At 51.2% G+C, this 19,747-nt stretch overlaps 3 protein-coding genes across 3 annotated transcripts; 2 read left to right on the top strand and 1 right to left on the bottom strand.

Moving 5' to 3' along the window:
• Window positions 1-699: 699 nt before the first annotated feature.
• Window positions 700-3,855, top strand: LOC147978502 (obtusifoliol 14-alpha demethylase-like). The gene is made up of 2 exons (XM_087546329.1): window positions 700-1,176; window positions 2,656-3,855. The coding sequence occupies exons 1-2, from the start codon at window positions 700-702 to the stop codon at window positions 3,658-3,660; spliced, it is 1,482 nt and encodes a 493-aa protein (XP_087402455.1). The 3' UTR covers window positions 3,661-3,855.
• Window positions 3,856-5,129: 1,274 nt separating this feature from the next.
• Window positions 5,130-5,741, bottom strand: LOC147978501 (uncharacterized). The gene has a single exon (XM_087516615.1). It carries the CDS (start codon window positions 5,739-5,741, stop codon window positions 5,130-5,132), a length of 612 nt encoding a protein of 203 aa, XP_087372741.1.
• Window positions 5,742-6,385: 644 nt separating this feature from the next.
• Window positions 6,386-8,431, top strand: LOC125547914 (MADS-box transcription factor 29-like). Its single transcript, XM_048711650.2, has 7 exons — window positions 6,386-6,731; window positions 7,044-7,128; window positions 7,241-7,396; window positions 7,515-7,556; window positions 7,661-7,702; window positions 7,788-7,984; window positions 8,097-8,431. The coding sequence occupies exons 1-6, from the start codon at window positions 6,538-6,540 to the stop codon at window positions 7,941-7,943; spliced, it is 675 nt and encodes a 224-aa protein (XP_048567607.2). The 5' UTR covers window positions 6,386-6,537; the 3' UTR covers window positions 7,944-7,984; window positions 8,097-8,431.
• The last annotated feature ends 11,316 nt before the right edge of the window (window positions 8,432-19,747 follow it).

Raw genomic sequence — 19,747 nt, 5'->3', positions numbered from 1 at the left:
GCGGCTGAAGATGCTCTTATGTTGGGCGTCATGTTCCTCTCCTTTTCTTGTAACATTTGTTACTTGTCTAGTTTTCGGCTCGGTTTTCTTCATAAACGAGGTCAATTTGTTAAGATTTTCGTTTCGGTTTTCCTTATAAACTGGATCACTCTCCTGACATTATGGCCACTTTGAGCAATATATTCAGGTGGAGGGACTCCTCCCCTTCCCCCGATGATTTAAAAAAAAAGCACCTTTAGTCACGCTGCCATCGACTGTCCTGTGGTGGGGCCCATCGGTCAACACATTTCTGAGATCATTATTGAGTGTACTCGTCAATGGTAAGACAATGCCGAGTTTGATCGCCGAGTTACTTTTCCTCGGGATTGGGCAAACTAAAGTGTTTGCCGAGTTGCTTGTTATTTCCTCTGCACCGCAGCTTCATTGCACCTGCGGTGAGCGGAGAAGTGTGCGTTTCTAAGTGTGTCGTCGGTAAAAATCGACGAAATTTCAGCACTTACCAGGGGGGCGCCCCGTCAACTACGTCAGCCGTGCATGCATGCGGACTGGATTATTCCACCGAGATGGAAAATCGCACATTTGAAAGTCAGGATGCCTACCATCACCGGCGCGGCTCCCAATCATGTATCGGCGTCTCCGCCTAGCTCTAGCTAGCTATAAAAGACCCTTTTGGTTCGCCAACTCCCTCCATCGATCGACATGGATCAAGCCACCATTCTCGTAGTGGCCGCGTGCCTCGCCGCCGCCGCAGCAGCACTGCTCTTAATAAGGAGGCCAAAAACCGGCAAACCACCCGGCGCCGCCGTGGCATTGCTTCCGCCGGTGGCGAGCGGCGTTTCCGCGATCGCGGCGTTGGGTACGCTCGTCACCAAGGGCCTCCCTGCCGTGATACACGACCTGCACGGCGAGCTGGGCAGCGTGTTCACGGTGAGCCTCTTGGGGTTGAAGAAGGTGACGTTCCTGGTCGGGCCGGAGGTGACGGCTCACTTCTTCAAAGGCTCCGAGTCGGAGATCAGGCAGTCGGATATCTACAAGATCACCGTGCCTATCTTCGGCCGCGGGGTCCTCTTCGACGTGGATCTGCCGACCAGGAGCAGGCAGATCAGCTTCCTGTCCGACGCCATAAAGCCCGTCAACTTGAGGGGCCATGTGGATTCCATGGTTCGTGAAGTGGAGGTAAGCAACATATATATGCAGAAGAGTTCACTCCAGACCTAGGTGAGTAAATTGCAAAAAACCATTATAATTAGGGACCCTAATTCACAAAACCATCATCATTCAGATTTTTTTCAAAAAACCACCACCATTGAGGTAACAGTTTTCAAAAGATGCTGATCTGTCACTAAACACATGTTGACATCATTTCTAACGGAGGGGACCCACTGTAAGTGCTGATGTGGCAAAAAAACTTGTCACCGTTAACTTGTCTGTTAAACTAGAAGAAGGGGCCACCCGTCAGCTGCTGCCGGTGGAGGGGGCAACTGAGGTCAACGGCGAGCAGGGGCCCTCCAGCTCCGGCGACGCCGAAAACCAGGCCGCTGGATCTGGCGGACAGGAGCCGCATCGGGCGAACCTGCGGGCGGTGCGGGAAGCCGGCCCCTCCCCGTTTCCTGGTACTGGCGTGAACATATGCGGTGCCGCCTCCTGTGCATGGTACGGATCGGGCGTCCACCGTGGGTCACGCACGGGCTGGCTCCGGTGCCCGCTGTCCAGATCCGGCGTCCGCCGTTAGGGTCCCACGCCGAACCACCGGTTGGCGCCGACGAGGCAAGCCACTGCCGCCCCGCCGTTCTTGGGGATTTGAGCAGCAGCGGCCGCCACGCACGGGCCCGCGAGCAGCAACCCCGTTCGCGCACGGGCACGAGCAGCCATTGTCGCGCAAGGCGCGCACTGGCGTGCTAGCAGCGGCCCCGTCCGTGCACGGGCGCTCGAGCAGCAGCGCCGCGCACCCTGCCTCCTCCAGAGCACGGGCGGTCGGGCGCGTCGCAGCGGGGACATCGGACGCGATGGCCATGGCCCTGCTCCGCCTCCGGTGCATGCCGGGGCTCCCGAGGGCGCCGAGAGCACGACCGAGCTCTTCTCGCGGGTCCTGTCGATGACAACCTCCAGCGCGGCGTGCATGGCCACCTCCACAACTTCAGGTGACTTGGCCAGGAGCAGGTGGTGGCGCACAAGGGAGGCTGCTGGCTGCGGTAATGGCGGCAAAGCAGCGCGGGGCGGCGGCCGGCGGTGCCGACTAGTATGCAGGCGCAGGCGCTCTGCGGGGCGGCGACGAGTGCGATTTTGACTGGTCAAACCTGACCAGATAGCGTCGTTAGTATGTACATGACCGGCGCCGTCTACACCTCGGCCACATTACATCCGACAATGGGACCCAACGGTTAATTTTTCGTCAAACGGCTCTAAGCAACATATTAGCGTTTTTTGAAAACTATTACCTCAATGTTGGAGATTTTTTGAAAAAAACCGAATGGTGGCGGTTTTATGAATTAGGGTCTCCAATTGTGATGGGTTTTTTGCAATTTACTCGACCTAGGTACATATGCATGCTCGTCCATGCATGCATGGATGGATGGCTCTTTTTATAATTGTTGTTTGGTCCTTTTCTTCATCCATGTCATCATCTTCGAGCTTATCTGAACACAAATCTTGTAGGACTACTTTGGCAAATGGGGAGAGCATGGCACGGTGGATCTGAAGCAGGAGCTCGGGCTGGTACTCATGCGGATCGCCAACCGGTGCCTGCTCGGAGAACAGATCCGAGACAACATGTTCGACGAAGTAACCCATCTCCTTCACGAGCTCTTCGAAAACGGCTTGCACATGACCAGCCTCTTCTTCCCGTACCTCCCGATCACACCACACCGCCGGCGCGACGCGGCCCGGGCCAAGCTGGGGGAGATATTCCACGAGGCCGTCAGAGCACGCAGGACCTCGGGCCGAGCCGAGAACGACGTGCTACAGAAGCTCGTGGAGTCAAGGTACGCCGACGGCCGCCCCGTGACCGAGAGCGAGATCGCCGGGCTACTCATCGGCATGATTTTCGCCGGGCAGCACACGAGCGCCAGCGCCGCTATCTGGACAGGAGCTTGCCTGCTCAGCCATGGAGACGGCCGCCACCTCGAGGCCGCCGTCGAGGAGCAGAGACAGATCATCTTTCGACACGGCAGGGAACGCGTCGACTACGACGTCCTGCGAGAGATGGGCACCCTGCGTTGCTGCATCATGGAGGCGCTCAGGATGCACGCTCCGGCGAACGTGATCATCCGCCAGGCAAACAAGAGCTTCGGCGTGCAAGCAAGAGATGGCAGCAGATACGCGATCCCCAAGGGGCATACCTTGGTAACCTCGCCGGCGGTGAACAACAGGCTGCCACACATTTTCGAGGACCCTCATGTGTATGACCCGTCTAGGTTTGGCCCTGGGAGAGAGGAGGACAAAGTTGGCGGCAAGTTCTCGTTCACGCCCTTTAGTGCCGGGAGGCACGTTTGCTTGGGGGAGGACTATGCTTACATGCAGATCAAGGTGATATGGAGCCATCTGCTAAGATACTTTGAGCTCAAGATCATCTCCCCTTTCCCGGACGAGGAATGGGAGAAATTCATTCCAGGGCCAAGAGGCAAAGTGATGGTTACTTACAAGAGGCGGCTGGTGGAATGAGTAATAATACCTAGCTTGCACCAATTAATAAATTATTATGTAAGGATATGTGTGTAAGAACTGATTTTTAGTTTGAGTTTTCCTTTTCTTTTTTTTACTTTCTCTTCCAACCTAAATGTTCTTTCATATGTACCTATTCAAAGGTAACCTATGTGACCATTATATAAAAAATCTAATGATATTTGCAGAAAATAAATGGGATATTAAGGTTGATAGATGGTAGGCCTGGTTTCTCTCATTTTATGCAATGAATTTTGAAAGTGAGACCTATATACTAAGAACATCTCTAGCCGATCTCTCTAAGTTAGTTCCTCATTCTAACCCTCGTCCTTCACGTCCCTATTTTTTTAAGGAATTACTCTTTTGCTTAGGTGGTTATTCTACACCGAGGGACATTGCACCCATGATAAAAAAAACAATCTAAAACTTTGTGGCTTCAATCACGAACAAATGATGCATGCAAAATTTGGTGGTCAAATGACATCCGATTGCATGTCTTCATGAGAGTCACGGCTGTGGAAGTGGACCCTCTGATGTTTAGGAGACAAGTTAGGTAGCTACAGTGGCCTCCATGTGTAAAATAGAGGAGGAAAGTCAGAGGGATGAAATCGTTGAAATATCATTGTATACTATGGATTAGTGCATACAAATTACTGTTGATAAATTGTTGTTTTAGAGCACTGTTTGTGGAATTGCAAGGAAGGAATGTTAGGCTACTGTGGCTACTCTGACATCCGTTGCTAAGTCAGAGGATCTCGTTCCCACGGCTGCATGTTTTTAAGGAGAGAGGGCGTCACAACTACATGTTTTCAAGAAATACAAACGGGTTAAAACGAACCGAATCGGGCACTTTTCTAAGATGGTAAATTTTTTGCCAAAAAAATAGTCGTGGAGTGGTAGCTTTTGAATTATTTTTTACAAAGTGTTAGTTTTTCGCCAGGGTGAGTCGAATTGTGGGCATGATGAAGGCATTGTTAGAGATAGAGTGGAGGACCAACGGAGCATGCAATGCATGCATGGCTTGGAGCTTAGGAACCCGCATCCTCCCACAGATAGACACGCTTTCCTTTTTCTTTGCTTTGCGAATGGATAGACGCGCTTTCGGAATTTTACCGATCGATCCAAATTTACTGTGCTTTTCTAACCTGCTGCTGGTTAGAGGAACTCTAGCAGACCCCATAAAAATACGACCCGCAAAACGCATTTGCGGGTTCATGAAAATCGCTTTTACGGGTTAAAAATATATGCGTCCGAGCAGAACCCGTATCTAAACCTGCATAATTTGAAAAATTTCTTTCGCGGAAGAAATTGCATAAACACAGTTCATCACATACTACATTGTTCATCGCATACTACATAGTTCATCACACTACAAGCATACATACTACGTTAAGCTAGTACTAGAGGGTCGGATCTAAACGGCGGCGAGGTCGCGGCAACTGGACGACGCCGTGAAGCTCGCCGGACGCTCACTCCTCCTCGCCGGAGCTGCGGAGATCGACGACCTTCTCCGCCTGCTCCGCGCGGATGCGGCGCCACTCCTCGGCCTTCTCCTTGGCAGCGAGGTTGGGGGCGACCGCCAGCCGCCACTCGAGGTCTTCGAGCTCCTCGGCGTGGTGGCAGCGCTCCTCCTCCTCGCGCACGCTCCGCTCGGCGATGGCGGCGGCGACGGCGTCGAACTCCGCGACGTAGTCCTCGGGCCCGACGACTCCGCGACGGCCGAGGGGAGCGGGCTCCTCGGGCTCCTCCTTCACCGGCATGAAGGGGAACGGCGCTGGCGGCTCCGGCTCCTCCTCCTCGTCCGACCACTTCCTCTTCACGAGGAGGAAGCCTGCGGCGGCGGAGGAGGAGGATCCGGTGTATGAAGAACGCGCGGAGGAGAACGACGCGCGCCGGCGGTCGTACTCCACCGTCTCGCGGCGGTCGAAGCTCGCCGGCGGCGAAAGCCCGCGGTTGGCCCACTTCCGTGCGCCGTGCTTCCTCGTGCCGTCGGACCGGACGCGCCGCTCGCGCTCCGGGTCCCTCTTTCGGCCGGATCTGCTGCCGGTGCCGCGTCCGGAGCTCCACATTCGCCCCCACATGGCGGCTGAAGGCGGGGCGGAGAGTCGCCGACGGCGAGAAATTAGAAGAGGAAAAAGGGGAATCGGGTGGCTCGTGGCGGGGGATATGGTTTGTACCCGCAAAAGAGTCGTGGAACCGCATTTACAGCGCTCGGGGAGGGGGGGGGGACGGTTTGCTGGCTGCGGCAAAAGTTTTTGCGGGCCGGGCGAGTATGCGAGGTCTGTTCTGGCTGCAAAATTGACCCGAGCTCGCATACTCGCTGGAATTTTTACGGGTCGGGTGTTTTGTGAGGTCTGCTAGAGTTGCTCTTACTACCAGTACATGTGCAGCGAGCCGAGGTGGGACTGGTGCCTGGTGCCCTGGTCATCCATGCAGAAACAAACGGTCGCCGCTGCGCCGTGTAGTAGTATCGATATGATCGGGGTCACTCACGGTCAGGCAACGCTTTAGCTTTACGCCGGAAACGGCAAGTTTCCACAGCCCGGAAGGAGGCGCGGTGACCCGAGCACTTCCCAGATTGGCAACGCAGCCGCCGCTTTTGTTCTCTTCCACGCGCACCGCAGCAGAGGATCGGTGACCGGCTTGCTGCTTTCCGGTCGGGCGTGACGGGCGGACCTTTCACGGTATACTATCCATCACTAGTCGCCGGCGAAACTTCCTGGAATTTTCGTCTGTAGGGCGGCGCGTGGCCACGGACTATCACTAGAGGAGAGGAGAGCACCACGGACTGACTGACTTGCTGCTCGATCTCTTCTTCTTCTACCTAGCTTGGCGTCGGCGTCGATCACCAGTCCCCGCGTTCCGAGTCTAGAGAAGATGGGCCGCGGGAGGACGGAGATGAAGAGGATCCACAACGACGTGTCGCGCCGGGCCACCTTCGGCAAGCGCCGCCGCGGCCTGCTCAAGAAGGCGCGCGAGCTCGCCGTGCTCTGCGGCGTGGACCTCGGCCTCCTCGTCTTCGACGACGGCGGCGCCGGCAAGCTGTTCGACTACTGCAGCCCCAGCACAAGGTCCGTTCTCCGTCCGTTCCGTCACGCGCTAGTCGAGACAAGCGAGATTCTGCATTATGGTTTTGATGATCATGCCGATTACTGAATCTGCATCCCTTGCAAGTGCCATCTTTGGCATCGTCCTAGCCTGCCGCAGTATTGGCAATTGGCATGCTCGAATTGTGTTTTGTTTGTGATCAAGTTAGCCAGATGATGCTTTCGAATTTGGCTCTGATTTTAATCTTCTGCTCGGATTCAGATGCTTATGTTCATATTCAGTGTACAATATTACTATAGTTGTGACATATTTATACTTCACCTGTCAATGTTAAGCTGGAGCGAGCTAATTCAGCGCTACGAGAGCATCACCAACCACAAGTTCCAGTTCCAGGGGATAGATCATGATGATGATGATCAGGTCAATAAACAAACACATCCAGTCATGTACAACATACACACACACATTTGTACACTCAGAGTTAACTGCATGCTTGCCTTTCTGATTGATCTATGCGATTCTTCGCACACAGCAACCGTTGGCGGATCTGAGGCGTGAGCGTGACCGTCTCGAGGCCAGCGTGAGGAGGCAAACCGGAGAAGATCTGCCATTCGCCGCGACGGCGGCCGAACTGGACGATCTGGAGCAGCGGCTGGAGTGCGTGCTGGGTGAAGTCCGTGAAATGAAGGTACACACATCCTACACTGCACACAATTCTGTGTTGCTCACATGCCCAGTGTTTGAGTGAGCTGCATGACAGTCTCGTGTGTGTGTGTGTGTGTGTGTGTGTGTGTGTGTGTGTGCAGGACAAGCTGCTGGAGCAGCAGTTGGCCGAATCATACCACAAGGTAAGCGTAATCCTAGGAGAACCAAAATCAATTCAATCAGAGGCACACACGCAAATTTTCATCTGGAAACTAACTGTGGATGACATTGCACATATGACACGTAGGTGCACATCTTGGAGGACCAGAACAGCTACCTTCGCCGCATGGTAATTTGCATCGCTGCCTGCCTATGTCTGCTGAGCTGCTATGCATACTTACTGACTTCCTGAATTTGTTTTCACTCTTTGTCAGATGGGCGAGGAGGGGCAGCAACGTGCTGCTGTGGAGGCGTCATTGGTGGCGCCAAAGCTACCGGCGATGGCGTTCGGGGGATCCTTCCCGGAGGAGGAGGAGAAGGAGGAGTTGACGGCCCTGCGTTTGTGGCCGCGGCAGCTCCCCGACGTGTAAGGCATATGCCTGAAGCCCAGCCTGCAACTCCGGTGATTAAGGTCGTGGGCATGGACACACTACTAGACCACCTTCCTGCAGAAAAAAAGACTGCCTTATTGGTGATCAATCTGCATCCTAACAAGACTGCCTTATTGTTCTGTTGTTTTGCAGGTCGAAGAGAGATGATAGCCTGACGGAACACAAACGGAGATTATAATTGACGATTAGTTATTAAGAATCTAGCTTAAACTTACTAGTAGCAGGCCTAAGGATCCGGCGTATGTTCAGAGAGCATGCATATATACGTTAACAAGTAGCAGACGGACGCCAGTATTTTGCTCCGCACAATTTCCTGTACGACTGTGTGAGCAGCACTCCCAAATCCCCATATGTAGTGGTATCACGTTGGTTCATATGAATTTTACATCAGTGTTGGAGCTCTTTTTTTTTGAAAGAAAGTGTTGGAGCTCTGACGTGAATGGATTGATCAACATGCATGGGTACTACTTCGATTTTTTAGGTAATATCGCTAAGGTTTATTGGTCAACCATAGCTTCCTTCTTCCTTGCAGCCTTGCCACGAGAGATGGAGCGTTGTGTGCCTGCTTGCCTGGTGCTGGGCTAACAGGCCCTGCAAGTTACACCAAATTGGATGCGCAGCTAGGGTTCTTCGCTAGAGAATTTGCCAATATTAACCCAAACTGGAAAATTACAAAAGCTATTCAAACAAAAAATTGGAGGGGGGAGTTCATGTTGCTTCGCTGAACTTGTTCTAGAGTTTTAGATAGACTTTTAGGTAGTAAAACTTAAATTTCGATTTGGTTCAGTTTACATCCAAACTTTGGAAACCGTTCACTTTACAATCACTCTTCTCATATATAAAATCGGGAACTAACCTAACCCTCCCTCGATTCCCCGTGTGGCGGCGCCACACCACACCGGGGCTACCCTTGCCGGCGCTCGAGGCCCCCTCCCCTACCTCCGCTGTTGCCAGAGGCCCCGTCGGGCAAAGCCCGCGCGACGTGGCGGCAGCGGGGCTCCTGCTGGTCGCTGCCAGGTGTGGTGGCGGCGGCGCCCATTTTCGCTCCTTCAGCTGCGGTGGTGTGTTGTGTTAGCGACAACTGGTTGGTAGAGGCGGTGGGGCGGGATTGATCTAGTCCCGCATGGGCCTGGCAAGCCCTGATCCTGCACCTTGTTGGTTCCTGTGCGTGGCACCGACGATCTGCGGCTCTGCCCGCATCACTTGGGCGCCAAGGTGGCTGAGGGAGTCCTGAATTAGGGGGTCTCCGGACAGCCGGACTATATCCTTTGGCCGGACTGTTGGACTATGAAGATACAAGATTGAAGACTTCGTCCTGTGTCCGGATGGGATTCTGCTTGGCGTGGAAGGCAAGCTAGGCAATGCGGATATGGATATCTCCTCTTTGTAACCGACCTTGTGTAACCCTAGCTCCCTGTGGTGTCTATATAAACCGGAGGGTTTTAGTCCGTAGGACGACATACAATCATACCATAAGCTAGCTTCTAGGGTTTAGCCTCTCTGATCTCGTGGTAGATCAACTCTTGTAATACTCATATCATCAAGAATAATCAAGCAGGACGTAGGGTTTTACCTCCATCAAGAGGGCCCGAACCTGGGTAAACATCGTGTCCCCTGCATCCTGTTACCATCCGCCTTAGACGCACAGTTCGGGACCCCCTACCCGAGATCCGCCGGTTTTGACACTGACATTGGTGCTTTCATTGAGAGTTCCACCGTGTCGTCACCATAAGGCTTGATGGCTCCTTCGATCATCGCGAGCGATGCGGTCCAGGGTGAGGCTTTCCTCCCCGGACAGATCTTGATATTCGGCGGCTTTGCACTGCGGGCCAATTCGCTTGGCCATCTGGAGCAGATTGAGAGCTACGCCCCTGGCCATTAGGTCAGATTTGGAAACTTGAACTACACGGCCGACATCCGCGGAGACTTGATCTTTGACGGATTCGGGCCCATGTCGGACGCGCCGTACAGTCTTGACGAGTATGACGTAACTCTGCCGTCGGACAGTGTTCGGGAGATTGCATCCGCAGCTACTCTGTCCATCAATCCGGAGCAAGTCGCGCCATCCGAGAGCGGAGGGATGGGCCCCGCCATGGAGGCCGCACTCTCAGTGGCGATAGAGCCGGATACTGACTTCACCCCTTACGAGAGCTGTGTCGCCAAACCACTGGATTCATCTCCGGCCACGGACTCCGAGCCGCTCATATCCGTGCCCGTCGAGTCCGACTGGGCGTCGGTCATGGAGTTCACCTCCGCGGGCATATTTCAGCACTCACCCTTCGGGGATGTGCTAAATTCATTAAGGTCTCTCTCCCTGTCAGGAGAACCTTGGCCGAACTATGTCCGGCTAGAATGGGATGCGGACGGCAAAGAAATTCGCTGCCCACCCACCACCCACTTAGTAGCCACTGTCGACGACTTAACCGACATGCTCGACTTCAACTCTGAAGACATCAACGGTATGGACGACGATGCAGGAGACGAACAGGAACCACCGCCCACAGGGCGCTGGACCGCTACTTCATCATATGACGTATACATGGTGGACACACCCAAAGAAGCCAACAACGATGAGACAGCAGAGGATGACACCTCCAAGAAGCAACCCAAGCGTCGACGTCAGCGCCGCCGCTCTAAGTCCCGCCATAGCAAGAACAACGATAATAATAGTCCACGCGACTCTGGAAGAGATGACAACTGCACCACCTCGGTGGCAGAACACGATCAAGACGCAAACTGCAAACATAGTATGGATCCGACGTCCGAACACAATGGCAGCCCTAACAAGCCTCATGACCCACTTTTGTGCGGGTGAGGACAGCTGGTTGGCCCGTAGTAGCACCAACGACCCAAGCATATCCGAAGTCAGGGATGGCAATGGTAAACCATGACGCAACAAAAACAAGCGTCGAAATAAAGACGGTAGCCCAGATAACATGGCGGTAAACGCCGGATTCAGGGGCTCTCGACCAAGTCAGCGGAAAAAGCCTTTCAAAGGTAGTAGAGAAGGACAATCTGACCTAAACAAAATTCTTGACAAACTCTGTCAGATTCACGGCACCCCAGAAAAACCTGCAAATCATACCCACAGAGAATGTTGGGTCTTCAAGCAGGCCGGTAAGCTAAACGCTGAACAGAAAGGGGAAGAGACACCAAGCGAAGACGAGGATGAACCTCGCCAGCAAAGCGCCGGAGGATAGAAAAAGTTCCCACCAAAGGTTAAAACAGTAAACATGATCTAGGTGACAAAGAGGAGAAGCAATCACGCACTCCGATGCACACGCGCCATAGAGCCCATCACCCCTAGGCCCAACCCCTGGTCGGCCTGCCCGATCACTTTCGATCGCAGGGATCACGATACACATATCCGGCGCGAAGGACTGACGGCCTTGGTGTTAGACCCAATAATAAATGGGTACTATTTCACAAGGGTCCTCATGGACGGCGGCAGTGATCTAAATCTGATATATCAGGACACAGTCTGCAAAATGGGGATAGACCCGACACAAATAAGTCACAGTAATACTACCTTCAAGGGAGTAATACCAGGCCAAGAGGCCCACTGCACGGGCTCTCTACTACTAGAGGTGGTATTCGGTTCTCCCGATAACTTCCGGAGTGAAACGTTAACTTTTCACATCGCTCCATTCCGGAGTGATTTTCAAGCACTACTCGGAAGGGCGGCTTTCGCTCGTTTTAACGCAATACCGCATTATGCTTTTCTCAAGCTCAAGATGCCCGGTCCACGAGGCGTCATTATAGTTAGTGGAAATACCAACCGTTCTTTACGAACGGAAGAGGACGCGGCGGCTCTAACAGCCGCACACTAGACACGGTTAGACGAGTCCGGCGTTCCATCATACATGCATGAGATTGGTTTTCGCACCCTCATAAAACGATACCAGGGGCTTCCCGCGTGTAATCAGGGCCATCCCGGCTCAACTAGGCCTCTCTGGAATTTTGATAATTCACTCTTCTTTTTGGCACGACAACTTTCACCTAAATTCTTTCCTTTTGCAGGTGACAATCGTGCTACACCCGTCCAGGACACGGCACAATGGAGACATAGGCGCAGACGTGCAGCAGGGACCCGCCCAAAGGTTTCTTTTTAGATTAAGGCCCTGCGTAAACCTTTTTTACTGTCTCTTGTTGCTTCGCGACGACACTTCAAGGTCGCCCGCTTCTTGAGCTGGGGAGTCCGGGGGAGGCGTTTCGCTCTTTATCATCTCCGGAAGAAGATCCCCCGAAGATGAACTCTGTCGATAAGGGTTGCGATCTGGACTGCAATTTATAAGCATCGGTTATTGTATTCGGAAGTAAGGTAGGATATCTTCACCATTAAGTACTTTTTGATTACTTACAGCTCGGTAGAGGGCTGATCCCCGCGCGGACATTGTGCGGCAAGAATACCCTCCGAGGCAGGACCCTCTGGCGGAGATTTCTTCTCCCGTTTGGAAACCTTAGTTTCCGGATCTTCACAGGTAGTCCTCTTCCTTCCACAGGGAGAGAGAATGTCAGATTCTTCCCCCGTGTTATCCTTCTTCGCGGAGACACTCATTCCCTCGGTTGGAATAGGTAGCGAAGGAGGCCCGTTTTCGCCCTCTTTATTCCCCCCTTCATCTTCCTTTGAGGGCACTAGACAAGGTGCTGGCTCAAGCATCTTTTCCAGCATCGGATTGTCCAAGCCCTCAGGAAGGGGGCCGAACACTGGATCATCTTCGCCTTTGTTATCCAGTCCTGGTCCAAGAGCGATTCTTCAGAATGATGTCATGATAAATAAAAGGACAGTGTGTTCGACCATGGGATTACTTACTTGGGCAGCGGGGCGGTTGCAGCTTAGGCCCACGTCCTCGGTGGTGTCCGGACACTCTATTTGGGGTCCGAAGAACGATTTGTACATCTCCTCATGCATCATGCCGAGGAAATGTTGAATAGTGCGCGGTCCTTCCGGGTTGAATTCCCACATGCGGAGGGGTCGGCGTTTGCAAGGCTGGACTCGACGAACCAGCATAACTTGCATTACCATAACCACACTGAAATCTCCCTCGAAGAGATCTCGGATACGGCTATGCAGTATTGGCACGTCCTTGGCTGGACCCCAGCTCAACCCCTGACTGATCCATGACATCAGTTGTGGTGGGGGGGCCGAGCGAAAGGTGGGGGTAGCTACCCGTTTGGCACTTCGGGGAGCTGTGATGTAAAACCACTCCCGCTGCCACAATCCGGACACCTCTGGAAAGGAACCCTTTGGCCATGGAGCGTCAGCAATTTTTCTTATTAAAGCACCTCCGCACGCTGCGTACTGCCCCTCGACCGTCTTCGGCTTCACATCAAAGGTCTTGAGCCACAGGCCGAAGTGAGGGGTAATGCGGAGGAAGGCCTCACATACGACCATGAATGACGAGATGTGAAAAAGGGAATCTGGGGCCAGATCATGAAAATCTAGCCCGTAATAGAACATAAGACCCCTAACAAAGGGATCCAGAGCGAGACCTAGTCCTCAGAGGAAGTGGGAGACGAACACAACGCTCTCGTTGGGTTCGGGAGTAGGGACGACCTGCCCTCGGGCGGGCAGCTTATGTGAAATTTCGGCGGTCAGATATCTGGCCTCCCTCAACTTCTTGATGTCCTCCTCCGTGATGGAGGAAGGCATCCACCGGCCTTGAAGGCTAGATCCGGACATGATTGAAGGTCCGAAGCACCTGACCTGAGCTTTGGGTGTTAGAACTTGAGGCTGGGGAAGGATTCGATTGACCGCGGGAGGGAAAAAAGAAAAAGCCTTGTCCCCTTTATAAAGAGGGTGAATATCAGGCGTCCTCCTCGTGGCCGTTTGAGACTTACCTAAGATCTAGGAGTCATACCAGCAGGCACGGTTGGGTTACCCACGTTTGTATTGATGAGAATCCCGTAATAAGGGGAACACGATCTCTGTTTTGACAAGACGTGTCAAGAAACCGCCTCGCGTTATGTGCGGGTCTGGTTAAAGAAAAATGGTTCAAATAATGACTGGGCCGTGGCGCAATGTCATGTTGTCAAAACATGTCAGCAGATTAGATTTGTGGAAATATTATTCTCTCTACGCTGGTATGTGGAACTTATTTTGCAGGGTCGGACACCATCCTTGTATACAAACTCTTCCATGATGTATTCGGAGGAGGAACCCGCCTTGCAATGCCGAAGACAACACTGCGCGACGGACTCATCGTCATTGAAGCCTAGTTCAGGGGCTACTGAGGGAGTCCTGGATTAGGGGGTCTCCGGACAGCCGGACTATATCCTTTGGCCGGACTGTTGGACTATGAACATACAAGATTGAAGACTTCGTCCCGTGTCCGGATGGGACTCTGCTTGGCGTGGAAGGCAAGCTAGGCAATACGTATATTGAAAGATCGTGGATGTCGCCTAGAGGGGGGGGGGGTGAATAGGCGCTTTAAAATAATTACGGTTTAGGCTTGAACAAATGCGGAATAAACCTAGAGGTTAATTTGCCAAGCATAAAACCTAAAACAACTAGGCTCACCTATGTGCACCAACAACTTATGCTAAGCAAGATAAGCAACTATGAGATAGCAAGATATATGACAAAGAACAATATGGCTATCACAAAGTAAAGTGCATAAGTAAAGGGCTCGGGTAAGAGATAACCGAGGCACGAGGAGACGATGATGTATCCCGAAGTTCACACCCTTGCGGATGCTAATCTCCGTTTGGAGCGGTGTGGAGGCACAATGCTCCCCAAGAAGCCACTAGGGCCACCGTAATCTCCTCACGCTCTCGCATAATGCAAGATGCCGTGATTCCACTAAGGGACCCTTGAGGGCGGTCACCGAACCCGTACAAATGGCAACCCTTGGGGGCGGTCACCGAACCCGTACACTTTGGCAACCCTTGGGGGCGGTCACCGGTACCCGTCAAATTGCTCGGGGCGATCTCCACAACCTAATTGGAGACCCCGATGCTTGCCCGGAGCTTTTCACCACAATGATTGAGCTCCGAACAACACCAACCGTCTAGGGCGCCACGGCACCCAAGAGGAACAAGCTCTAGGGTGCCCAAACACCCAAGAGTAATAAGCTTCTCAACCTTCACTTCCACGTATCACCGTGGAGAACTCAAACCGATGCACCAAATGCAATGGCAAGGGCACACGGAGTGCCCAAGTCCTTCTCTCCCAATCCCACCAAAGCAACTAATGTTAGGGAAGAAAATGAGAGGAAGAACAAAAGAAGAACACGAAGAACTCAAAGATCTAGATCCAAGGGGTTCCCCTCACTTAGAGGAGAAAGTGATTGGTGGAAACGTGGATCTAGATCTCCTCTCTCTTTTCCCTCAAGAACTAGCAAGAATAATTGGGTCCTAAGAGGTTAGTCATAATAGGCTTGGCTACCCAAATGGTTCTCTTCTTGACACCACTTTGAGCACCAACAACTTTCGCAAACACATTGCCAACCTTATCCTTCCCAAGAGAATAGATATCATCAATAATAATTGGGTTGGATAAGTTACCACTAGTGCATGAAGAGGCGAGGTGACCTTTCTCACGACATAAGTAGCAATGTCTACTCTTCACTTTCTTGTCACTTGATTTCTCAACTTGAGAAGCATTAGCTTGAGGATTCCTGGGAAGAGGACTTTCTTCAACTTGTGGTTGAGCATGAGATCGAACTTGTGGCCGCTTCCCTTGTCGCTTGTCACTAATGGCCTTCTTCTTCAATGGGCAAGATCTAACATGATGTCCTTCTACTTTGCACTTGAAGCAAACAATCTTGGCTGAATTCTTGACTTGTTCTTGGCCCTTCTTCTTTTTTCACTTTGGACTTCTTCTTGTTGGAGTTGAATCCAAGTCCACCTTTGTCATTGGGGGATTTTTGCACAGTCAAGATATTGTTGAGTGTGAATTTTCCTTCATGACTCTTTTCCAAGTCTTTATTCAAAGAAGTGACTTGGGCCTTGAGCTCTTTGATTTTCTCTGTATGGTTAGTCTCAACACAAGTACTAGAGGAAGTATAAGCTTCATCGTTAGAGCAACAAGGCAAGGAAAGCAATTCATCACAAGATGTACCAATGTTATGCATGAATGAATCGCGAGGACTAGCAGAAGGCAATATAGCATTTTGACCAAAAGTAGTGCTAGTATCCACATGAGGCTCACTAGATGTTACCTTAGCAAGCATGGCCTCATGAGCTATCTTTAGCACATTATGGGATACTAGAAGATCATCATGAGAGCTTGTGAGGTTTACATGATTTTCTTCCAACATCCCATAATTGCTAGATAGCAACTCAAGTTGAGCCCTTAGCTCAACATTCTCCTTTAATATGGATGCTTCACAAGAGATAGAGTTAGTAGCACAAGTATCATCATTAGCAACAAGAGGAGAAGACAACTTGGCAAGCTCTTTTTAATATGAAGCTTTAAGTTGAGCATGAGACTCGGTGAGTTTGATGAGCTCACCCTTGATGACCCTTGAGCCATTTTCGAGGTGCTCAAAATCCTCAAGGAGTCTAGCATGAGAAACTTCAAGCTTAGCATTTTTAGTTTTGAAATCATTGGCCACCTCGAGTGCTCTATCATGAGATTCCTTTATTCTAGATAATTCTAGAGCAAAGGTCTCCTCAAGAGATTCGGATGTGGTTTGTTCATGTTCAAGAGCTTGAGATAGCTCTATGATCTCATTTGCGTAATCACGCTCATGAGCTTCCATTTTGTCAATGGTGACCTCATGCTCCTCTAGATGAGATTCCAACTCCTCAATGTATTTATTGCCTTCAATGGAAAGAGACATGATTTCCATGAAGTTGGAACGAGCAAGTTTATTTTTGTGAAGAGCTTTAAAAATCATTTCCCCCTTAGTTTTTAAGGAGGCAACATTATCATTCTCTTCATCATAATCAACATCATCATCACTCTTGCCATCATCACAAGATATATTGGGATTCAAAGTGGGAGATACCTTTGAAGCCTTGGCCATAAGGCAAAATGCAATAGATGATGATGAAGGATCCGTTGAAGCACCATTCAAGACCACATCTTGTTCCATGGGGTGTTGGGTTTCCTCTACATTGTTAGCACAACAATTCGAGGACATATATGCATTTTTATCATGGCAACAAGACATAGTAAACATATCATCATGGGATTTAGTCAAGCAATTTCTACATGATATGCAAGGGCTATCAACACAAGCATCTGAAACATTTGGAGTGCTCGAAGTGTTAAAGCCCAAAGAAGGAGCATTGCAATAAGATAGTGATGAAGGATCATCCACAATAAACATACTATCATCATTGCAATGACCAACACTACTCACCATATCATTACCTTGTGGCAAGCCACATGTAGGTGAAGTAGAAGAAGTTGAGAAGACTATACGGCCGGATGTGGAGGGAGAACAATCATCCCCAAAAAACTTGGACACGCCATATTTATCTTGAAGCTTTGTCCACAACTCATGAGCATCCCGGAACGGCATGAGTTGAAATATAACTACATTGCTCAAAGCATCAAAAAGCACATTAGAAGCTTGAGCATTGAGATAAGAGTTTTTCTCATCCTCTAAAGATAATCTTTGAGGATCCTTTGGAGGAGAAAAACCCATATCTACAATTCGCTCTAAATTTGGGTCCATGACCCTAAAGAGATTAAGCATGCGAATTACCCAAACATCAAAATTTGTGCCATCGAAACTAAGAGTGTGAGAGAATCCTAATCCCCTAGTCGACATCTTTACTCTCTAGGCGGTTAAGACAAACAAAGAGAGGCGAGGCTCTGATACCAATTGAAAGATCGTGGATGTCGCCTAGAGGGGGGGCGCTTTTAAAATAATTACGGTTTAGGCTTGAACAAATGCGGAATAAACCTAGTGGTTAATTTGTCAAGCACAAAACCTACAAGAACTAGGCTCACCTATGTGCACCAACAACTTATGCTAAGCAAGATAAACTACTAGGTGATAGCAAGATATATGACAAGAAACAATAGGGCTATCACAAGGTAAAGCGCATAAGTAAAAAGCTCGGGTAAGAGATAACCGAGGCACACGGAGATGACGATGTATCCCGAAGTTCACACCCTTGCGGATGCTAATCTCCGTTTGGAGCGGTGTGGAGGCACAATGCTCCCCAAGAAGCCACTAGGGCCACCGTAATCTCCTCATGCCCTCGCACAATGCAAGATGCCGTGATTCCACTAAGGGGCCCTTGAGGGCGGTCACCGAACCCGTACAAATGACAACCCTTGGGGGCGGTCACCGAACCCGTACACTTTGGCAACCCTTGGGGGTGGTCACCGGTACCCGTCAAATTGCTCGGGGCGATCTCCACAACCTAATTGGAGACCCCGATGCTTGCCCGGAGCTTTTCACCACAATGATTGAGCTCCGAACAACACCAACCGTCTAGGGCGCCACAGCACCCAAGAGGAACAAGCTCTAGGGTGCCCAAACACCCAAGAGTAATAAGCTTCTCAACCTTCACTTCCACGTATCACCGTGGAGAACTCAAACCGGTGCACCAAATGCAATGGCAAGGGCACACGGAGTGCCCAAGTCCTTCTCTCTCAAATCCCACCGAAGCAACTAATGCTAGGGAGGAAAATGAGAGGAAGAACAAGAAGGAGAACACCAAGAACTCCAAGATCTAGATCCAAGGGGTCCCCCTCACATAGAGGAGAAAGTGATTGGTGGAAATGTGGATCTAGATCTCCTCTCTCTTTTCCCTCAAAAACTAGCAAGAATCCATGGAGGGATTGAGAGTTAGTAAGCTCGAAGAAGGTCAACAATGGGGGAAGAACACGAGCTCAAAGGATAAGATTCATTGGGGAAGAAGACCCTCTTTTATAGGAGGGGGAAAATCCAACCGTTATGTGCTCAGCCCGCACACGAGCGGTACTATCGCTCCACGAGCGGTACTACCGCTCAGGCAGAAGAAACAGGGAAAAGGAGCAACAAAACATGAACCTTGGGGCGGTAGTACCGCAGGATACAGCGGTACTACCGCTGGTTTAAGCGGTACTACCGCTCCCTTCGGCGGTACTGCCGCGCAGAACGAAGGGGAAAAGGAAAGAGGGAACCGGGCGGTACTACCGCGGAGGAAGGGCGGTACTGCCGCACTACTGCCGCAGCGAGGTACCGCACAATCCGACACAGAAAACGACCCCTCGAATCGACGCGGTAGGGACCTGGTAAGCCAACGGTAGTACTGCTGCGGAGTCACCGCTAGTACTACCGCTGCGGAGCGGTACTGCCGCTTGTGACTCCTCAGCGGTACTACCGCTGGGACCCTGACAAAAACCACACTCAAGAAAACCAGAACTGCCATAACTTCTGCATATGAGCTCCGAATTGAGCAAACTCAAACTTGTTGGAAACAAGACGACGAGTAGCATCAAAACAGCGACAGGAGAGAAACCTCCTACCGAGAAGAACCGGCAAAAACCTCCAACATCGAAAACATCATAGAAGATGCGAGTGGACTCCGTTTTCGATGAACTCGAGCTTGTCACCAAGATGACCATAAGCTCCAAAACTCACAAAGAGAAGAACCAAACAAGAACCAATAAAGATGATGCAAGGATGCAATGGTTTGAGCTCTCTATGAACGATACGATCAAGCTACTCATCGAGAGCCCCCGTTGATAGTACGACAATAGATCCTATAACCCGGTCTCCCAACTACCATCATGAGACCGGTAAAATAGAAAACCTACCAGGGGCAAACCTTTGCCTTGCACATGGTCCACTTGAGCTAGATGAAGACGATCTTGACTCCCTCAAGTTGGACCA

This window comes from Triticum urartu, chromosome 3A (genome assembly GCF_056163025.1).
Source record: "Triticum urartu cultivar PI428250 chromosome 3A, HENAU_Tu73, whole genome shotgun sequence".
NCBI classification, from domain to species: Eukaryota; Viridiplantae; Streptophyta; class Magnoliopsida; order Poales; family Poaceae; genus Triticum; species Triticum urartu.
Note: the sequence above shows the minus strand (reverse complement) of the source record. Positions and strands in the feature narration are given on the sequence as shown.